Source organism: Ictalurus punctatus, chromosome 19 (genome assembly GCF_001660625.3).
Source record: "Ictalurus punctatus breed USDA103 chromosome 19, Coco_2.0, whole genome shotgun sequence".
In the NCBI taxonomy this organism is placed as follows: domain Eukaryota; kingdom Metazoa; phylum Chordata; class Actinopteri; order Siluriformes; family Ictaluridae; genus Ictalurus; species Ictalurus punctatus.
The window spans coordinates 6,292,306-6,313,661 of NC_030434.2; the positions used below are offsets into that span (position 1 = coordinate 6,292,306).

The following is a 21,356-nucleotide window of genomic DNA, read 5'->3' on the forward strand; positions in this document are numbered from 1 at the left end:
TCCTGAGTCTCCTACATTATTAGAGGACAGATCCAGCTCTCTTAGGTGTGAGGGGTTTGATCTCAGAGCTGAAGTCAGAGCAGCACAGCCTTCATCTGAGACACCACACTTATATAACCTGTAGAGAGACACAATGACACACTCTTCAACAGATTTTTATCTTGGCTTACTTGCTATGATGATGATGTGTCTTTCATGTTGGACTCTCTGATCTCTCTTGACAAATCACAAGATATAATTATCACTGACCAAAACATTACCACTGTTCAGTGGCTCCCTTAAAAAAGTCTACAGGAATCCTGCAGGATTTTCATTTCTCTGCAGGATGTTTGCTGGAATCCTGGAATGATGAAATCCTGCAGGACACATTGACAAACTGTGCAGGATTTTCCTATAGGGTTTAGGATGGAGCAGTACAATAAAAACATGCAGGAATTTCCAGCACACTCGCTGCACAAGGGAAAACTCCTGCAGGATTTTATAATTCCTGAAGGACTGCTGTGCACCTTCTGCAGGAAAAAAATAAAGTTCACAAGTACTTCATCTATCCTGCAGGACAACTTCTTATTTCATTTAAACGAAAAAAAAATTATGTAGGTCATGTAGTCAACAAAATAAGAAAAACACAGTTTAAACAGTGGTAGCTCTATGGTTAAGTTGTCGGACTACTGATCAGAAGATTGTGAGTTCAAATACCAGCACTTCCGACCTGTCACTGTTAGACCTTGAGCGAGGCCCTTAACCCTCAACTGCTCAGAGGTATAAATGAGAGAAATGTAAGTTGCTCTGATAAAATGCCGTAAAGAAGATAGTAGATATGTAGGAGTGCTCATTTCAGGATAATAAGACGTGTTTTATTCGTGAATGACTCTGTTTTAACAAATCACTGAATAGGTTTGATGGGTACACGGTGGCTTAGTGGTTAGCACGTTCGCCTCACACCACAAGGGACAGGGTTCGATTCCCGTGGCTCTGTGTGTGCGGAGTTTGCATGTTCTCCCCATGCAGGGGTTTCCTCCCCCACTCCAAAGACATGCATGGTAGGCTGATTGGCAAGTCTAAAGTGTCCGTAATGTGTGTGCGCCCTGCGATGGACTGGCACCCTGTCCACCTTGTGCCCAATGCTCCCCAGCGACCCTGAAGAAGGAGTAAGCGGTTGAAGATGGATGGATGGATAGATGCACAGTTTTCCCTTGTGCAGTTGAGTAAATGATTCAATGAGTCACAACACACAAAAAAACACTCACTTTTCACACACACTGTAACCATGTAATTTAGAGAAAGATAAAAGATTCAATTCACTGAGATAACGTCACTCTGTTATGAAATGCACGTAAAGAAGGTTAGGACAGATGCAAATACAGACAAGAGTTATTTAGAGAGACAGGCAGACAAATCTAAGTCACGAGACAATAGTGTGGTCAAAATAACAGGCAAAGTGTCAGGCGATTGGAAAACAGGCAAGAATCAAGAACAAGAAGCAAGCTCAATTGAACTGTTATATAGTGTGGAGTGAGTGTGAGATTGTCAACAGGTGTGTGTGATTAGAATTCCAGAGAAGGTGTGTGTGCATGTGTGGGAAGTGTAGGCCATGACAGCCATGTTTGTAGGCCGCAGTGCAAGATGGGAAATGTAGTCACTGGTTTTCTGTGATATGACACTTTGGCACTGCATTCACACAGGTATTCAAATTCACAATTTCAACTGTCACCAACCGTCGTGTGTCTGTAGAGATATAGTCCCACTTTTATTAAATCATATCTTTAATCATTATGGTGTAATAAATTATTGTTCTTAATTATTATCTGTTGTTTATTTACACAGCGGTTAGCGTAACGTTAGCTCACTTACTATCAAACACGGCTAATTATATTATTAAAAAAAATTCTTACATTTCTGACCAAAACAATACCACTGTTCAGTGTCGAGGCCAGAAATTGAGCAGAGGGTGGGCCTGGGTAAAATAGGGTGTGCACAGGTATGAAAATAAAACTCAAAAGCCAGCAGTTGCTCAAAAGAACTTAAGTAACTGCAAAAAGTGGCCAAAGTGCTGAAAGTCTTTCACTCAATAGGTTTGTTCATTTTCCACTTGTTTATGTAGTGTACACACACACACACACACACACACACACACACGCACACAGATTTTGAGTGAAAAAAGGAAACCAGGCCAACACTAATTCCTGTGATTAAAGATGACGTGGATGAGAGTCAGGGGGAAAAGACACGGTGTGAAGTCTGTTTCAGAGAAGGTAAACTCTTTATTGAACTAGTCTGTTACACGGATACACACCACGCAGAAATGTTACTGAGCAACGTCACTCAATGCAGCTTCTTAAAGTATTGCTGGCTTTAAAAGTAATGAGTCAGGTTTTGTAGAAGGATCTCTGTTTATCGTTATTTTGAATGCACATGTATCGAACTGTAAGTACATTTATTTATTTATTTAAAGCATGAATTATTCTGGAGAGAAATCATTATCACTTAATGACTAATCTATTTGTTCTGCATGTTGTACTGTTACAGAAAATTTCAGGTGAAAAACCACACTGTATACAACTGCTGCTTTTAGTGAGTTATTGTGACTCTCAGAGAGATGATCTTACCTCAGTGTCTCCACTTTACAGTGAGGATTCTCCAGTACAGCACAGAGACTCTTCACTCCTGAGTCTCCTAGTTTATTCTTATACAGGTCCAGTGTTTTCACAGTCAGATGCAGTTCTCTCAGATTGGAGGTTTCTGAGCTGAGTGCTGAGACCAGAGCTGACCAACTTCTCACTCCAAGTGAATCACACCTGATACTGAAGGAAATAAAATAATCCATAATGAACTAAAACCAGTGCAAATTATCAAACACGTCCTTAAATTACTTGAACCTTCTCATTTTCATGAATGCTAAAAGTACAAACACCAGTTAGACAATATGCTTAAAGGCTTAAATCACAAGGGCTGTTTCTTCCTATACGCTAGGTACTAAATTAGGCAAATACACACAAAAAGAAGAAACACCCAAAACCAGTAAAAAAAATACTATTAATTAATTAGTTCTTAAACTGAGACAACTGGCTTTTGAGCAGCTGAAGAAAGGGAACCTGATCTTCTATGAGAAAGATCTGAGAGAGTGTGGCATTGATGTGAGAGAAGCAGCAGTGTACTCAGGTGTGTGTATGCAGATCTTCAGAGAGGAGTTTATAAGTCACGGAGAGTGTATATATTTTTCCACACTACATGAAGTTTGGGGATCCTTATAGACTGTGGAACAGAAGTGTACTCAGTGTGTACTCAGTGTGTCTCCACCGTTTTATTTCATATTGGAGTACAACCATTTTTCTTTTTTACCATTAAGGATGAAACACTTGTTTCTTTTAAAACATCATCTTTAAATGTTTTTCTGCCTCCTAACTAAACCCTCGGACTTAAGAAACGATCTTTGGAGCTGTTGACGCCCTGCTCAGGGTTAAACAACAACGTCTTTACATTACCTTCATTAATAAATTGTCAAACTAATCTCTTGGTTTTTAAAAAAAAAAAATAAATAAATTTTGGAGCAAAAGTCAGATCCTCTCTCATTTCAACAGGTCCTCTTGTTGGTGAATACACAGCAATCTTCTAAGGGTATTAGGATTTCTCGGAGCAGACATTGTAACAGATTGTTGCAGAGTTTCTTCTGTGTTTTAACTACGACGTCTTAACCACTATTTTAACACGGAGACACACGACTCCCTTTAATTCGTTAACAAACACATTTGTAGCAGATATTTACCCATCACATCACTGCTCTTATCCAATCACAGGCTTTGGAGTTTTTTAAATAATGAACATCACTGTGTCATTTAGCTCTTGTTCTACATTTATATTTATGTACAGACTTTAAGAATAAGCCGAGGTGAATGTTACAGGAAAGACAGAAGACACGGTGTGGAGGTAGGGTGCTGGAAGAAGTGACAAAGGGAGTAAAGTGGGTGCTTAAATAAAAATATGTGGCATAAAATATAATCTTTTTAATTTGCTTTTATGAAAGTTGAGAAGAAAGTGTGCTGCTTATGTAACGAGGCTGTCTTAGGTGGGAATCAAACCCAGGTCTCTCATGTACAAAGTCACTGGCAGAGCTATTCCCCAAGTAATGAATCAAAGAGCAGCAGAGGAAAGGATGCAGAGATGATCCACAATAGAGTCTTTACTGACGAAAAGAGCAACAATAAAGGAAAAAAGATATTGTTGGGGGGGAGGGAGCAAACAAACCATGAACTACACAGACTTAGCTTGCAGCAGGCAACACTGGCTTAAGACTGAACAATGAGGCTTAGTCCAAGGCTGTTTAAATAGTGGAAAACCCAGCTGTAACAAATCAGGCCTAATGAGTAGCAGAGTTCAGCATGAGTCTGGAGAGAGGCGCCCCTGCCAACCAGGAGGGGCATCGCAGTCCAGTGAGGAGTTCTTACAGCTTATCAGAAACAGGGAAAAGCAGAGGTCATCTTGTTCAGACAAAAGCAGCAGTATGAAGTCAGAGATAGCAGGCTGTCACAAGGAGACCAGGTGTTCATTTACAATCACTCTCATGCACTCATTTGTGATATTTTGTAGACTCTGTCTGACTCCCTGTCTTCTACCTTCACATGAATTTTAAATCAACACACTTTACTGAACACAAAACAGCATTAAACCAATTGTTAGAAAAAATCTGATTAAATAGAATATAGTGACATTTCTAAAACTGGTTTTATTCCCTAACCTGGTAATCTGATATTTATTGGAACTAAAGAGAATTGAACAAACTAATGATAATCAGGTTAAATTAGTGTTTTAGTTTTTTCACAATTTATTTAAAAAGGTCATTACTCACCACAGTGTCTGTAGCTTGTAATGTTTATCATCCTTAAGAGCAGAGAGCAGTTTCACTCCTGAGTCTCCTACATTATTATCAGACAGATCCAGGTCTCTCAGGTGTGAGGGGTTTGATCTCAGAGCTGAAGTCAGAGCAGACCTGTAGAGAGACACAATGACACACTCTTCATCAACAGATTTTTAATCTTGGTTTAAGAATTACTTTAAAGATGATGTGTTTGTAAAATGATTTTATTATTCAGAATGATATGAGGATTTAATATCACCTGTTTATTATAATTAACAGTGTAATTAAAATGATCATACTGAGTGTTATATTAAGTTTCTCTCATCTAATATCTCTCTATATATATATATTATTACAGAATGAAGGAAGTAAAAGTCTGAATCATCATGAAAAACAAACACTGTCATGAATTAAAAGATACAATGGATAAATTATAAAAGTATAAAACATTAATTCTGAAGAGGATTAACACTCATGTCTTTTCAAAACCAGATTACTCGCCGATAATTTATTGTTAAATAAAATAAACAATCTTCCTCCTCAGGACATTGATGATGAACTTAAAACATCTGGGACATTCACAGAGTTGTCCTGTAGCCACACCTTTATCATCTTGGTGATGACTGGTGCCTGGTTTCTTCCAGACATGACGCTTGCCATTCAGGCCAAAGAGTTCAATCTTTGTTTCATCAGACCAGAGAATTTGCTTTTTGGCAAACTCCAGGTGGGCTGTCATGTGCCTTTTACTGAGGAGTGGCTTCCGTCTGGCCACTCTACCATTCAGGCCTGATTGATGGAGTTCTGCAGAGATGATTGTTCTTCTGGAAGGTTCTCCTCTCTCCACAGAGACACGCTGGAGCTCTGTCAGAGTGACCATCGGGTTTTTGGTCACCTCCCTGTCTAAGGCCCTTCTCCCCCGATTGGTCAGTTTGGCCAGGCGGCCAGCTCTAGGAAAAGTCCTGGTGGTTCCAAACGTCTTCGATTTATGGATGATGGAGGCCACTGTGCTCATTGGGACCTTCAGTGCTGCAGAAATGTTTCTGTACCCTTCCCCAGATCTGTGCCTCGATACAATCCTGTCTCAGAGGTCTACAGACAATTCCTTGGACGTCATGGCTTGGTTAGTGCTCTGACATGCATTGTTAACTGTGGGACCTTATATAGACAGGTGTGTGCCTTTCCAAATCATGTCCAAACAACTGAATTTACCACAGGTGGACTCCAATCAAGTTGTAGAAACATCTCAAGGATGATCAGTGGAAATAAGATGCACCTGAGCTCAATTTTGAGTGTCATGGCAAAGGCTGTGAATACTTATGTACATGTGCTTTTTTATTATTATTTTTTTTTTTAAATAAATTTGCAAAGATTTCAAACAAACTTCTTTCGCATTGCCATTACGGGGTACTGTTTGTATAATTTTGAGGAAAATTCTGAATTTAATCCATTTTGGAATAAGGCTGTAACATAACATAAAATGTGGGAAAAGTGAAGCGCTATGAATACTTTCAGGATGCACTGTAAGCACAGTGGGTTGAGCAGCCTCAAAAGTAACTACACAAATAGGAGAGGGTGTGTGTTTATCCCAGATCATTAAATAAAAATAATGGTAGTTTTCTTTTATCAGATATGCAATCACAGACACTGTGTAAATATTGACATTTATTTGAGTGAGTGCACAATTTAATAAATCTCATCTCAACACTTCCAATTGCCAATGTTTTGCAGTTTCCTGATACATACATAAATCTCAGACAAAAAAAAAAGTAAAAAGAAGATATTTAGTCTGTAGTCAGATTAATGGCTGGGATGTCTATGAGGAATTAATAAAGCATCACAGCATATATGTCATTAGCATGACAAATGATAGCTGACATTTATTTATGTATTTAATCATTTATTTAAAAATATATGAACACAGTTGACTAAAATAAACCAACAATTCTCAGAATATCAGAAATAAAATATTTAAAAAAAAAAAAAAAAAAAAAAAAAACATAACCAAAAAGTACAATGCTATAGCAACCGATGTTGCAAGAAATCTTCAAGCATGATAATGTTTTTTTTTTTTTTTCATATCTCTGTAATATTATTCTCTATTCACATAGCAGATTTAGACTTTAATGAATGTAAAAATATACAAATCAAACTTTAAGATTTTAAGAAAATAATGACAAAACGCTAGAATCTGAATTTAGAAAATGTGAGGTACAGAAGAAAGATGTATGCAAATACTGTTCCCGCTTCCAGTAAAATTTGCCAACATTAAATTTGTTCCTTTCACTTCCCTTTGGTAAAAAGATGGATCAGAAGAAAAAAAAAAACCCTTTCCACACTACAAGTCAAGAAAACATGATGTAAATTTCACACTGAGAAGTATGTGATAAAGATAAAGAAACCTATAGGAAGGTAAAATGTGACCAGCCTTTTCCTGATGAAATGAGGTATTACATAGATTAATAGAAAAAGCAAAGATTTCAATTATAATCAGAGTATGATTTAGAGACTGAAAACAGTTTAGTGTTTTCATTTCAGATGCCGTGATCAGCTGGGGGGAGAAAGTGCTGCTAGTCCTACTCATCCTCGAAGTCATCTTCATCATCATCATCATCATCTTCATCTGCAGAAAAATATGTTTAGGTTACAAGGTGATCAAATGCTAAAGAGCTCGCTGTAAGACACTAGCAAAAATCACACATAAACCTAGTACTCGGAATGGGGACTTTATGAGACTGGACAAAAACCATACACAGCAACATACAAGCACACGAGATGGGGGTGGAGGAGGAGGGGGAGGAGCTTGAGGGAGATAAAATCAAAACATTTTAAGCAACATATATAGTCTGCACACACAATAATCACACTGAAACCATATTGAAATATTGCGTTTCTACAATAGCAACCTCCACCTCTTGTGTTAAAACACTGAAAAACATACTGTTAGCATTAAAGATCTGAAAGGTATCATGATATATGATGAAGTTTTGGCTTTATCACCTACCATTAAAGTGGACATTTAATGTAAGACCCTACTTTAGCAGCATCACTGATTTATTAACCAAGTGAACTTATTGTACTGCGTCATTTTAACAGCTTGTAGGTAAAGAATCCAACTAACACTCAATAAAGCTAGTATGGTGTAATATAGTGCATCACCCATATCCCCACACGTGCATGCACTCATACACACACACACACACACACACCTTACCTTGTCTTCTGATCTCACTCTTTTACAGCCTCCACTCCTCCTTTTTTCTCAATAAAATCATAGATAACTTTTGATGTCTTCTGGACTTTTAGCTGGGCTTCAGAAATACCGCACACGTCAAACAGCTTCTTCAGTTCTGGGTCTAGATTATTAACCTGGGAATATACAAGTGACCAAATAATTGGTAATTAGGTATGGAAAAGGGTGATATTATAACACTCAACAATGGAAAACTATCAGTCTGCATTATTTGGCACCATGTGCAATGGATATTCACATCAGTAATCAATATTAATGCAGCAAATTGCAGTTTGTTTGTTTTTTACACAATGAAGTTATTTTACCAGGTTAACTAAATTGAAATCTTTTTAAAAAACGTGTTTACACAAAAAAGTTATTCTCCTACCTCTAGTACTAACAAACTGTAGCTACTAAAATCACATATTGCAGGACTGCAAGAGTGAAAATAAAAGTTCAAACATACTATCCTCGTAAGGTTCACATTAGTAATGGTAACATCAGCTCTCAGTGATGTACGAGTATGAACACCTGGTCATTTCAAACATTATAATCTGATTGCTCCATCACACATTAATACTTGACCGCTACGTCCTTGAGTCCTTCCTCGTGTTTACACAAAAAAGTTAAATGTACAAACAGTCACTGGTGGGGATGAAATTACTTGCTTAACAGCACTAATTTCATAACATACACATAAAATTTCCTTTCCAGTGCCAAACAAAATAGATGGTTAATGGAACGGATTTAGAAAAAAAATGGGTTTTTTAGACTAGTACAGACAGAAGAGACATTACCAGGAGGTTTTGTATTGTATAAACCATGGAAGGTGAAATTGTGTCACTTTCTTAAGCAAAAAAACACTTTAAAATGTCAAAATCACTTCGACCATGAACGCTAATGCTAGAAGTTCATTTTTCTTTTATTAACAAAGAAAAATTATTTATTTTTTTAATGTGTGACCTAGGATCTTCACATTTAGACAACTCCTAAATGGCTTCCTAGTCAGTAAATATGCTTACTACAGAAAGTATACATAATATGATCCTATAATCCTGATAATGAGACTCATGAGAGGACCAAGGATTCATAACTGCTTAGATCAAATCCTGTACTTACATCAAATCCTGTGTTAGGATCCCAGCCTACATGACCAACATGCCTGACAGGAAAAAAAATAATAAAAAAACCACGATTAGGCTTTTATACTATTATACGTTCAACATACATACCGTCATCTGGTAGACATCCTCCAAAAACTGGGGACTATAGGGGATGGGGATTTACTCATCTATCTGTTTCTGTCTGTTTCGTATCTGTCGTGTCTGTCGTGTTTCGTATGTTTCGTGTCTGTCTGTATAGGTCTGTTTATTTAAATGTGAAAGTGCAATAAAAATATGTTGTCCCTAAAATCAATGAATAATCGTGATAAATAATCGAGATCTCAATATTGATCAAAATAATCGGGATTATCATTTTGGCCATAATCGTGCAGCCCTAGTAAGGGATAACCCACAGCTAGGTGTGCATTACATAATAATAATAATGCATGCTGCGGAGGCAAAGAGCCACCTGACACGAAGCGGAGGGTGGTTGCCTCCACGGAGTGCATTAAAATGGTGTAATGCACTCCTAGTCGTGGACTATACTGCTTATACCATGGTCACTGCCAGCACTGCCAAGTTAACGCTGCCATTACCCAGCAAACACAGAACGTTCCCCTAACGTTAGCATATGGTTCCGGTTTGGTTATTTTTTTGGGAACCAAATACAAACATTCTAGGAACATTCTCTGCAGATTCTTTTATTTGTAACCAAAAACTAATCTTCCCAGATGTTGCAGAGAGGTTTTTGTGGGACAACCTAAAGAGACTGTAGGGCTAAAATATTAAGGATTTATCACTTAACCCACTGCTCTCCTATAACCAAAGACGGAAATAGGTGTAGCCGAAGGTTGAATGTGTTTTAATTTATGATTTAAATATCTGACTCCAATGTAATTAATTATCTGACTCCAAAAAATAATTTTCTAGTCAGAGTTGGAAGTATAATACCTGAGTGTTCTGATTATATTTGCTCAAACAGTTTCATGCTAAACGTTCATTATAAAAAGACGTTCCTATATCAGAGGCTTTTATATAGTCAATAATAAACAACTATTTTTGTTAGCTCAGAGGTTTATATCGACGTGCAAGTCTAGACCTTTCCTATTTATTGTCAGAGGTCGATTTTAACGTGTCTTACATACAACAACTTTAATTTAGGTAACTGTTCCTAACATCCATAGAAATACAGTCATGCACTTTTAATGCAACATACTTTCTAACAGAAGAACCACTAGATACTAAAGACAGCAATAACATTATGTGATAACGCATTACATGAGTATGACGTCATGTTCCACTGACTGGGAAATGGCGTGTACTTCCGGTTAGTAAAAAAAACACTAGTGTTCCATTTGAGATGATATTACCTTTCTAAAATTCACTCACTAGACGGTAGAGTACACAATGCATAGTGTAAGGGTATAGTATGTCATTTGGGACACAACTTTAGTATTTACTCTGCGATGCGTGTTTTCAGAACAGAAGTAACGTAGTGAGTAAATGTACTACGCACTGCTTGCAGAACAACTAATCGATAATGACATTCGTTAACAACGATTTTCATAGTCGATTATTATCGATTTTATCGATTAGTTGCTGCAGCTCTACTCAATATATTTTCACATTATAGAATGCTGCAAAAATGACATTTTTGTAGGCCAGCCCAGAAGTTAGCATCATGCTGGTTCCCTCGACAAAAAGCTGATAGCTCGAAAATAAGCTCTGTGACCAACAAAAGTTTATGATTCTTACACGTTTTTTTTTTTTTTTTTTTTTTTACATCAAGATAGTCTTGATCAAATAAACACAACTTTTATGAATTTTGAAGCCTAACTACCATTGCCAGAAGTAAAAAGGTAAAGGTAGGCTATAAACAAACTACACCAAGGTCGCATGACTTCAACGTCACCACCACCACGTTTAATGCCTCCAACAACCTGCACCAGCAAGAAGGACAACAGAAGGCAGACAGGAGCTGTAGATCTTTCACAATTACACTGAGACAAATAACTGAATTAGCAACAACACAAGTAGCTACCATAATGTTAGCTAGCAGTGTTGCATGATTATTTACCTTTGCATTATTTTATTTTTTTCATTGGAATTTCCCTTTAACTGTGACATTAGCAGTAACATTAACAGTGAAGAGATGTTACCCGTGTAGAAGTGAGGAGTCTCCATCTTTAAAATTCAGAGGCATGAACATAGACTCATCACTCTTCACTGAGATACGGCTGGGTGCTGGTGATTCTGATCTCTTTCCATGGAGTTTACTGCACAACATTTTAGACACTCCTTTAGTCATTTGGACAGGAGGAGGAACACCACTTCGTGAGGGCGGAGGAGGAGTGGGAGGGGCTTGAGGGAGATAAAAGCAAAACATTTTAAGCAACATATATAGTCTGCACACACAGTAATCACACTGAAACAGTATTGAAATATTGCGTTTCTACAACAGCAACCTCACCTCTTGTGTTAAAACACTGCAAAACATACTGTTAGCATTTAAGATCTCAAAGGTATCATGATATATGATGAAGTTTTCGTTTTATCACCTACCATTAAAGTGGACATTTAAGGTAAGACCCTACTTAGCAGCATCACTGATTTATTTACAAAGTGAACTTATTGTACTGCGTCATTTTAACAGCTTGAAGGTAAAGAATCCAACTAACACTCAATAAAGCTAGTATGGTGTAATATAGTGCGTCACCCCTATCCCCACACGTGCATGCACTCACACACACACACACACCTTACCTTGTCTTCTGATCTCAGTCTTTACAGCCTCCACTCCTCCTTTTTTCTCGATAAAATCATAGATAACTTTTGACGTCTTCTGGTCTTTTAGCTGGGCTTCAGAAATACCGCACATGTCAAACAGGTTCTTCAGTTCTGGGTCTAGATTATTAACCTGGGAATATACAAGTGACCAAATAATTGGTAATTAGGTATGGAAAAGGGTGATATTATAACACTCAACAATGGAAAACTATCAGTCTGCATTATTTGGCACCATGTGCAATGGATATTCACATCAGTAATCAATATTAATGCAGCAAATTGCAGTTTGTTTGTTTTTTACACAATGAAGTTATTTTACCAATTTAACTAAATTGAAATCTTTTTAAAAAACGTGTTTACACAAAAAAGTTATTCTCCTACCTCTAGTACTAACATACTGTAGTTACTAAAATCACATATTGCAGGACTGCAAGAGTGAAAATAAAAGTTCAAACATACTATCCTCGTAAGGTTCACATTAGTAATGGTAACATCAGCTCTCAGTGATGTACGAGTATGAACACCTGGTCATTTCAAACATTATAATCTGATTGCTGCATCACACATTAATACTTGACCGCTACGTCCTTGAGTCCTTCCTCGTGTTTACACAAAAAAGTTAAATGTACAAACAGTCACTGGTGTGGATGAAATTACTTGCTTAACAACACTAATTTCATAACATACACATAAAATTTCCTTTCCAGTGAAAAAAAAAAATAGGTGGTTAATGGAACGGATTTAGAAAACAAATGGGTTTTTTAGACTAGTACAGACAGAAGAGACATTACCAGGAGGTTTTGTATTGTATAAACCATGGAAGGTGAAATTGTGTCACTTTCTTAAGCAAAAAAAACACTTTAAAATGTCAAAATCACTTCGACCATGAACGCTAATGCTAGAAGTTCATTTTTCTTTTATTAACAAAGAAAAATTATTTATTTTTTTAATGTGTGACCTAGGATCTTCACATTTAGACAACTCCTAAATGGCTTCCTAGTCAGTAAATATGCTTACTACAGAAAGTATACATAATATAATCCTATAATCCTGATAATGAGACTCATGAGAGGACCAAGGATTCATAACTGCTTAGATCAAATCCTGTACTTACATCAAATCCTGTGTTAGGATCCCAGCCTACATGACCAACATGCCTGACAGGAAAAAATAGTAATAAAAAAACCACGATTAGACTTTTATACTATTATACGTTCAACATACATACCGTCATCTGGTAGACATCCTCTTAAAACTGGTGACTATAGGGGATGGGGATTTACTCATCTATCTGTTTCTGTCTGTTTCGTATCTGTCGTGTCTGTCGTGTTTCGTATGTTTCGTGTCTGTCTATATAGGCCTGTTTATTTAAATGTGAAAGTGCAATAAAAATATGTTGTCCCTAAAATCAATGAATAATCGTGATAAATAATCGAGATCTCAATATTGATCAAAATAATCGGGATTATCATTTTGGCCATAATCGTGCAGCCCTAGTAAGGGATAACCCACAGCTAGGTGTGCATTACATAATAATAATAATGCATGCTGTGGAGGCAAAGAGCCACCTGACACGAAGCGGAGGGTGGTTGCCTCCACGGAGTGCATTAAAATGGTGTAATGCACTCCTAGTCGTGGACTATACTGCTTATACCATGGTCACTGCCAGCACTGCCAAGTTAACGCTGCCATTACCCAGCAAACACAGAACGTTCCCCTAACGTTAGCATATGGTTCCGGTTTGGTTATTTTTTTGGGAACCAAATACAAACATTCTAGGAACGTTCTCTGCAGATTCTTTTATTTGTAACCAAAAACTAATCTTTCCAGATGTTGCAGAGAGGTTTTTGTGGGACAACCTAAAGAGACTGTAGGGCTAAAATATTAAGGATTTATCACTTAACCCACTGCTCTCCTATAACCAAAGACGGAAATAGGTGTAGCCGAAGGTTGAATGTGTTTTAATTTATGATTTAAATATCTGACTCCAATGTAATTAATTATCTGACTCCAAAAGATAATCTTCTAGTTAGTGTTGGAAGTATAATACCTGAGTGTTCTGATTATATTTACTCAAACAGTTTCATGCTAAACGTTCATTATAAAAAGACGTTCCTATATCAGAGGCTTTTATATAGTCAATAATAAACAACTATTTTTGTTAGCTCAGAGGTTTATATCGACGTGCAAGTCTAGGCCTTTCCTATTTACTTGTCAGAGGTCGATTTTAACGTGTCTGACATACAACAACTTTAATTTAGGTAACTATTCCTAACATCCATAGAAATACAGTCATGCAACACACTCATCACTCTTCATGGAGATACGGCTGGGTGCTGGTGATTCTGATCTCTTTCCCTGGAGTTTGCTGCACAACATTATAGACAGTCCTTTAATCATTTATATACACTCTTTCAGTTTTTATCTAACTTGTTAATTTAATGAGAACTTAATTTTACTCACAATGAACTGAATCAAGCATTATTTCATACTGAGTGGAGACTGTTAGTTTTTCATTAACAGTTAAACTTTGCTTAAGTTATTCCTTTCATATGTACTCAGTAAATAACTTTGGTAAGGCATAATCCATGGCTAGGTGCTCATCACATCATTTTAATGCATGCCATGGAGGCAAAGAACCACCTGACACAATATATATATATATATATATATATATATATATATATATATATATATATATATATATATATATATAATCACAGACACACACACACACATACACACACACACCCCAAGGCTGTAGTAGATGAGTTTTCCTGTTCGGTGTGATGTTTAATGTCCCCAACAACCTCTGTAGTCCCATTTAGCCACTTTTTTCCCAGAAAATCATATCACGATCTTTACAACACACAATCATGATCCACAATCTGAATTGCGATCTTCTTCCCAATTTTGAGAAATGTTTATGGAGAATAACCAGACCGGAACAAGCCTATGGACTTATCTATTTGCACAATTTAAACACAATATTGCATTAATCTTTAATTTAATTTTAAAAGTTCAACTTTAACTTTAATTGAGTTAAACTTCATTTTAAATATTAACATTATAATCAGTCAATAGATAACACAACCATTAAATGCAAAGATTTTTCTAGTACTCAGAATTCAACTAGAAAAATTACAGTAGTAAAATGTAAACAACACAAAATACACTTTTCAAATTCTGACATCTTCACACATTGTAAGAAAACTAAACATTCAGTTTCAGCTTCATGCTGTAATCGGTAAAATTTTTTGCCGTGCTTTATTTGTGCAACAATCGGCATTCGCTATACGTATATACGTCTGAGGGTGTACTTTTCATTTTGTTTTCCTTTGTTAGAATAAAAAGAAAAAAAAAACCTGTGAATGTTTACTGCTGTGTGTTGCTCAATTTGTATGTTTTTTTTTTTTTCTTCTCAATAGAATATTTGGGAAAGGGAGGGGAGGAGAGAAGAAAAAAGGTGATGTTTAGCAGACATGTTTGGTAGACGTTTTCAGCAGAAATGTTCAGCAGAAATGTTTAATTCAGCAGAAATGTCCAGCAGAAATGTTCAGCAGAAATGTTTAGTTCAGCAGAAATGTCCAGCAGAAATGTTCAGCAGAAATGTTCAGCAGAAATGTCCAGCAAAAATGTTCAGCAGAAATGTTTAGTTCAGCAGAAATGTTCAGTTCAGCAGAAATGTACAGCAGAAATGTTCAATAAAAATGAAACTGGAAAAAAACAAAAGAAAAATATTTGTGACTTGGCAGATCATACCGTGCATCTAAAGTGTGCATCAGTCTCTTAAATCCCACGTTGTCCACAGCTTTGAACAGCACCATATTCTTGGATAGATAGAATGTGACACCTCAGACACCTCTTTCTATCATTTGCTGCTTTTATCAAATTTTTTGACTGCTCTAATGCGTCGGTCAGTGGTAACTGTTTATGTTTCGGGATGAGTGGGGTTGTTGTACCGGCCTGAGTGAAACACTTGTGGCATGTTCCTTCAGATGCTTCCCCTTAAGGTGATTGAAAAGAGTTGTCATATTATTTGAAGTGCTCACTATTGCCCGACAAACTTTACAGATAACTTTGGTTTGAGAAATCTCTGACTGTGCATAGCCAAACCACTGCCACATTACTGACGTCGAGTCGTTTTTTTTTCGCACCAGCTCCTCATTCACCTGCTGCTAGCTCGTGTTGAACTGTTTTTCAAATACGTCTCGCATAAAAGACGCATGATAGAGACACGTGATATAATTTAGATAATCAGCACAGCCATCTAGTAGGGAATCATTCTGTTGTAGTTTTAACATTATTGTGAGGACATAAAAGGTCACAATATCTAAAGTTGAAAAAAAGGTCACAATATCTACACTTGAAAAGTAGATTGTGGACGTCTTCAAGATCGATCACGATATAAAATCGTCAGATCGCCCACCACAAATTCAACAGTTTGAACGAACACCTTCCAGGCAATCAGAATCCAGTATTCAGAAAGACCATAGTATAAATATGAATATTTAATGACTAGAATACAATGACATGGTAGGTTACCTGGTTTTTGAGTGTGGGGAAACATTATCTGTGTCCAGATCAGGGGTCTCCATCTTTGAAAATTAGTAAAGTTTGCACAAACACACAGCTGAGTCCTGAAGAGTCTGATCTCTTCTGCTGGAATGGAGCACACTCCTACAAAACACACAAACAAATGTACAGTTAAACTTCACAACAGATTTCCCTTTTTGTAATTTTTAATACTGGTGAGCCTAAAAACTTTTTTGACAGGTGCATTAAAATCACAAGCTCCCCATTCATACATCTGAACTGTCTGGTTATGTTATGGTGGTATATACATACAGTTACAGTTACAATAATTGGCATCCTTTTAGTCAATACTTTGTGGTACCTCCCTTTGCCATGATAACAGCTCTGAGTCTTCTACTATAATCCCGGATGAGGTTGGAGAATACATGAAAAAGGATCTGAGATAATTCCTCCATACAGAATCTATCCAGATCCTTCACATTTCAAGGTCCACGCTGGTGGACTCTCCACTTCAGGTTTTCTATGGGTTTCAAGTCACTGGGATGGCCATGGCAGGACCTTGATTTTGTGGTCAGTAAACCATTTTTGTGTTGATTTTGATGTATGTTTTGGATCATTGTCCTGCTGGAAGATCCAACCACGGCCCATTTTAAGCTTTCTGACAGAGGCAGTCAGGTTTTCATTTAATATCTGTTGATATTTGATAGAGGCCATGATGCCATGTATCCTAACAAAATGTCCAGGTCCTCTGGCAGAAAAACAGTCCCAAAACATTAAAGAGCCACCACCATATTTAACCGTGGGCATGAGGTCCATATGGCTGCCTCTGTGTGTGTGCCAAAACCACCTCTGGTGTTTACTGGCAAAAAGCTTTATTTTGGTTTCATCTGACCATAGAACCCAATCCCAGTTGAAGTTCCAGTAGTGTCTGGCAAACTGAAGACGCTTGAGTTTGTTTCTGAATGAGAATAGAAGCTTTTTTCTTGAAACCCTTCCAAACAACTTGTGGTTATGTAGGTGACTTCAGATTGTAGTTTTGGAGACTCTCTGACTCCAAGACGCAATTAACTTCTGCTATTTTGCAGCTGTGATCCTTGGAGATTTTTTGGTCACTCAAACCATCCTTCTTACAGTGTGTTGAGACGATACAGACACACGTCTAACTTCCCATTTTGTGAAGCTCAACAACATTTTGCCGCACATCACAGCTATATTCCTTGGTCTTACCCATTGTATGAATGACTACGGGAATTTGGCCTATGTGTTACTTCATATTGATGCCCCTGTGAAACAGGAAGTCATGGTTGAACAATTTCCTGTTCCTAGTTACCCAGGTGTACTAAAAAAAAAAATTAAAAATTAAAATATCAATAGGAATATACTTCAAATATATTTCTCATATGAATTCATAGGGATGCCAATAATTGTTGCACACCTATATTTAACAAAGATTTTTTTGTTGGATAAACCTGTGTTGTGTTTGCAATTGTTTGATATCCATGAGAGCAGAGTACATTTGTGATTTTTTTTATTTTAACAAAAGATTAAAAGATTAAACAATAAAGACAAATTTTCACAGACTTCATATTTACCAAGGGTGCCAATATTAGTGGAGGACACTGTATATATATGTTTATCATTGAATCCTCAGGGGCACTAAGGAACTTAGTTATAAACCAAATTATTAATGAAGTCAATTATAAACCAAAAGTTAGTTATAAACCAAACATTAACTTCTCTTTAACTGAGAGATAATGCAAAAGAGTAATGCAAAAAAAAAAACAGGTAAGGGTCTATAACACAGAATATCAATCACAGAGAGTTGATGCTCTGATCTTAAATGCATGTTAACATTGGCACTTCACAAAATCTATTCGAGAAAATGTGCACTTATTGACAGCTGCAAAGAAGTAAATTTTGAAAGGATGGTTTGGATCAGATACAGTGGCAAGAAAAAGTATGTGAACCTTTTGGAATTTCATGGATTTCTGCATAAATTTTTAATAAAATGTGATCTGATCTTCATCTAAGTGAAGGGTATTGAGAAATATAATGTGTCTAAAATAATAACATAAACAAAAAAACCCTCATACTGCTTGTGGAAAAAGTATGTGAACCCTTGAGTTAATGACCTCAAAAAAGCTAATTGGAGTCAGGTTTTAGCACACTTGGCGTCTCGGTAAGAAAATGAGTTTGGAGGTGTGGACTACAGCTACTTTAACTGATAAAATCCCCTCAAACTTTTGGAGTTTACGCTGCACAAGAAGCATACACTTATGTGAGCCATGCCTCGTCAAAAAGAGCTTTCAGAGGATCTACGATCAAGAATTGTTGATTTACATAAAGCTGGCAAGGGTTACAAAGTGATTTCAAAGACTTTAGAAATTCACCAGTCTACAGTTAGGCAAACATTCTACAAATGGAGACACTTTGGGACTGTTGCTACTCTACCAAGAAGTGGGCGCCCAGACAAAATGACACCAAGAGCACAACAAAGACTCATCAATGAGGTAAAGAAACAACCCGGAATGACAGCCAAAGATTTGAAGGCATCATTGGAATTGGATAACATCTCTGTTCATGAGTCTACAATACGTAAAACATTGAACAAGCAGGGTATCTACGGCAGGACACCACGAAGGAAGCCACTGTTTACTAAAAAGAACATTGCTGCATGCCTGAAGTTTGCAAAAGAGCACATTGACACTCCACAGCGGTATTGGCAAAATGTTTTGTGGACTGTTGAAACTACGATTGAACTATTTGGAAAAACCACACAGCACTACATCTGGCGTAGAAAGGTCACGGCATATCATCATGAAAACATCCCAACCATAAAGTATGGTGGAGGAAACGTCATGATTTGGGCCTGCTTTGCTGCATCAGGGCCTGGCCAGCTTGCAATCATTGAGGGGAAGATGAATTCCTAAGTATATCAGACAATTCTTCAGGATAATGTGAGAATGTCTGTACGTCAGCTGAAACTGTGTAGAAGTTGGGTGATGCAACAGGACAATGACCCAAAACACCGGAGCAAGTCCACAACAGAATGGCCCAGACCTCAACGCAATAGAGATGCTATGGAATGACTTGAAGAGAGCCATACACATGAGACGTCCAAAGAATATGACAGAGCTAAAGCAGTTCTGTACGGAGCCCCCCTAGTGCCATGTAAAAAAAACAACAAAACAAAACAAAAAAAAAAAGCCGTGCGCAATCCGTTCCCTCAATTTAGCAATCCGTTCCCTCAGTTTAGCAAACCGCACACACACACCGTGTTAAAGTTGGGTTTATATCGGACATTCGCTGTACGTTCGAGCTTCTCTCTTCTATTTCTCAAGAAATGAACACACAAAAAGGACATAATGTGGGTTGTCTTAATAATGAGTATTGAGTGGACATAGAACCAATACAACTGAATATATTTTTAAGTTTTCTCTCGTTAAAGCCCGGAAGCGGAAGCAGGCTTTGGGAAGCGCAGGTCATAGCGAATTATGACAAACAGAAATTAATTAATTAAGATTAATTAATAGTTTATCTGGGTCTTCAGGCTATGCAGTCTGTTAGTTCACCTCACCTCCTGATCAAGGTTATAATCATAAACGAAAATGAACGATATAATGAAAACTAGGTGTGAGAAAACATTGTTGTTAACTGAAATCGAAATAAAAACGAGGCATTACCAAAAAAACGATAACTAACTAAAACTGTATTGTCTGTTTGCAAAAGTAACTAAAATAAAATACAATTATAGAGTAAATGTCTTTAGTTTTCGTCTTTGTTAATGTCTTTCATAGAGCAAATATCTTTCAGAGTTGACATTTCTGACTGGGAACCCAGAAATTACGACATTCCATGTTAAATTGAACACAGCATAGTCCACGCTCCTCACCTGACATCATGGCGGTACCAAAAGTCAGAAGAAAGTGGCAGAGTCCTATTTGGGATTACTTTGAATATGACTGTGTGTCAGATAAAAGCAAGTGCCTTGCAGTGGAAGGTGGTAAAATACGTGGACAATTTATTAAAGGGAAAAATCCCACGAATTTGAAAGTACATTTGAGAAGCGCGCACAAGGAGGCTAACCTAGCTGACTTTAATAAGTTAAAGGAGAACGCCACGCCCCCCTCACCCGAAACAGAAGCTAACCCCAGTACAGGGCTAGGCAGCATGACGGAGACAACCGTAGGACCGAGAACATTACAGCAGTGCTTTCACCGGAGAACCGGTAGCTGCTGGTTAGTAAATACGCAGGAACACCACAAGTGGGAGGAAGCGCTGGTTCATATGTTTATTAATACTGGGATGTCTACACAACTGTGTGAGTCGATTGCCTTCAAAAAGTTCTCCACTTTACTCGAACCAAAGTTCAAAACACCTGGAGCTGCAAGAGTCAACAGCCTTATTGGGGCTAAGATGGATACGGCAAAGCAGAAATTAAAAGAGATCGTTAAGGATGTGAGGAAGCTGACCCTATGTGTAGATGGTTGGAGCAAGAGAGGATTAACAGCATCTTTCATGGGTGTGTCAGTTTATTTGTGCCCACATCTACATTTTATGTACTGGTGTTATTGTTGAATACATATTTCTAAAATTGTATGATGTGTTTGTTGAGTTTTAATTACACTAATTTTTCTGGCCTTGACAAATAACCCATGTTACAAAAGACTAAACACTAAAACTAACATTAGAAAGACTAACATTAAAGACTAACATTAAAACTATATAAAAACTAAACTAAAACTAAGCATTTTCAATAAATAGAAACTAAACTAGGCCCAGCAAACCCACTTTAAACACTAATTAAAACTAAACTGAATTTGAAAACAAAATAAAAAATAAAAACTAA

At 37.1% G+C, this 21,356-nt stretch overlaps 3 protein-coding genes across 13 annotated transcripts in view; 1 reads left to right on the forward strand and 2 right to left on the reverse strand.

Annotated features, from left to right (window-relative positions):
- Positions 1-21,356, reverse strand: part of LOC108280067 (NACHT, LRR and PYD domains-containing protein 12) — a 353,895-nt gene that overhangs the window by 149,318 nt on the left and 183,221 nt on the right. The gene's annotated exons all lie outside the window — the stretch shown is intronic.
- LOC128635404 (uncharacterized) overlaps positions 1-21,356 on the forward strand; it is a 166,789-nt gene that overhangs the window by 65,891 nt on the left and 79,542 nt on the right. The window lies entirely within an intron of this gene.
- The window catches only part of LOC124627493 (actin nucleation-promoting factor WASL), a 57,463-nt gene continuing 43,039 nt past the window's right edge, over positions 6,933-21,356 (reverse strand). For 2 of the 3 annotated variants that reach the window (XM_053688278.1, XM_053688279.1), the window contains exons 2-8: positions 16,517-16,651; positions 13,086-13,128; positions 11,948-12,101; positions 11,344-11,545; positions 9,201-9,243; positions 8,064-8,218; positions 6,933-7,472 (exon numbers count right to left, since the gene is read on the reverse strand). In XM_053688278.1, the coding sequence (XP_053544253.1) occupies positions 8,078-8,218; positions 9,201-9,243; positions 11,344-11,545; positions 11,948-12,101; positions 13,086-13,128; positions 16,517-16,569 (636 nt within the window). In that variant the 5' untranslated portion in view covers positions 16,570-16,651 and the 3' untranslated portion in view covers positions 6,933-7,472; positions 8,064-8,077. Of the gene's footprint in view, positions 7,473-8,063; positions 8,219-9,200; positions 9,244-11,343; positions 11,546-11,947; positions 12,102-13,085; positions 13,129-16,516; positions 16,652-21,356 lie in introns of those variants that run through there. The other variant, XM_053688280.1, reaches the window with a different exon arrangement.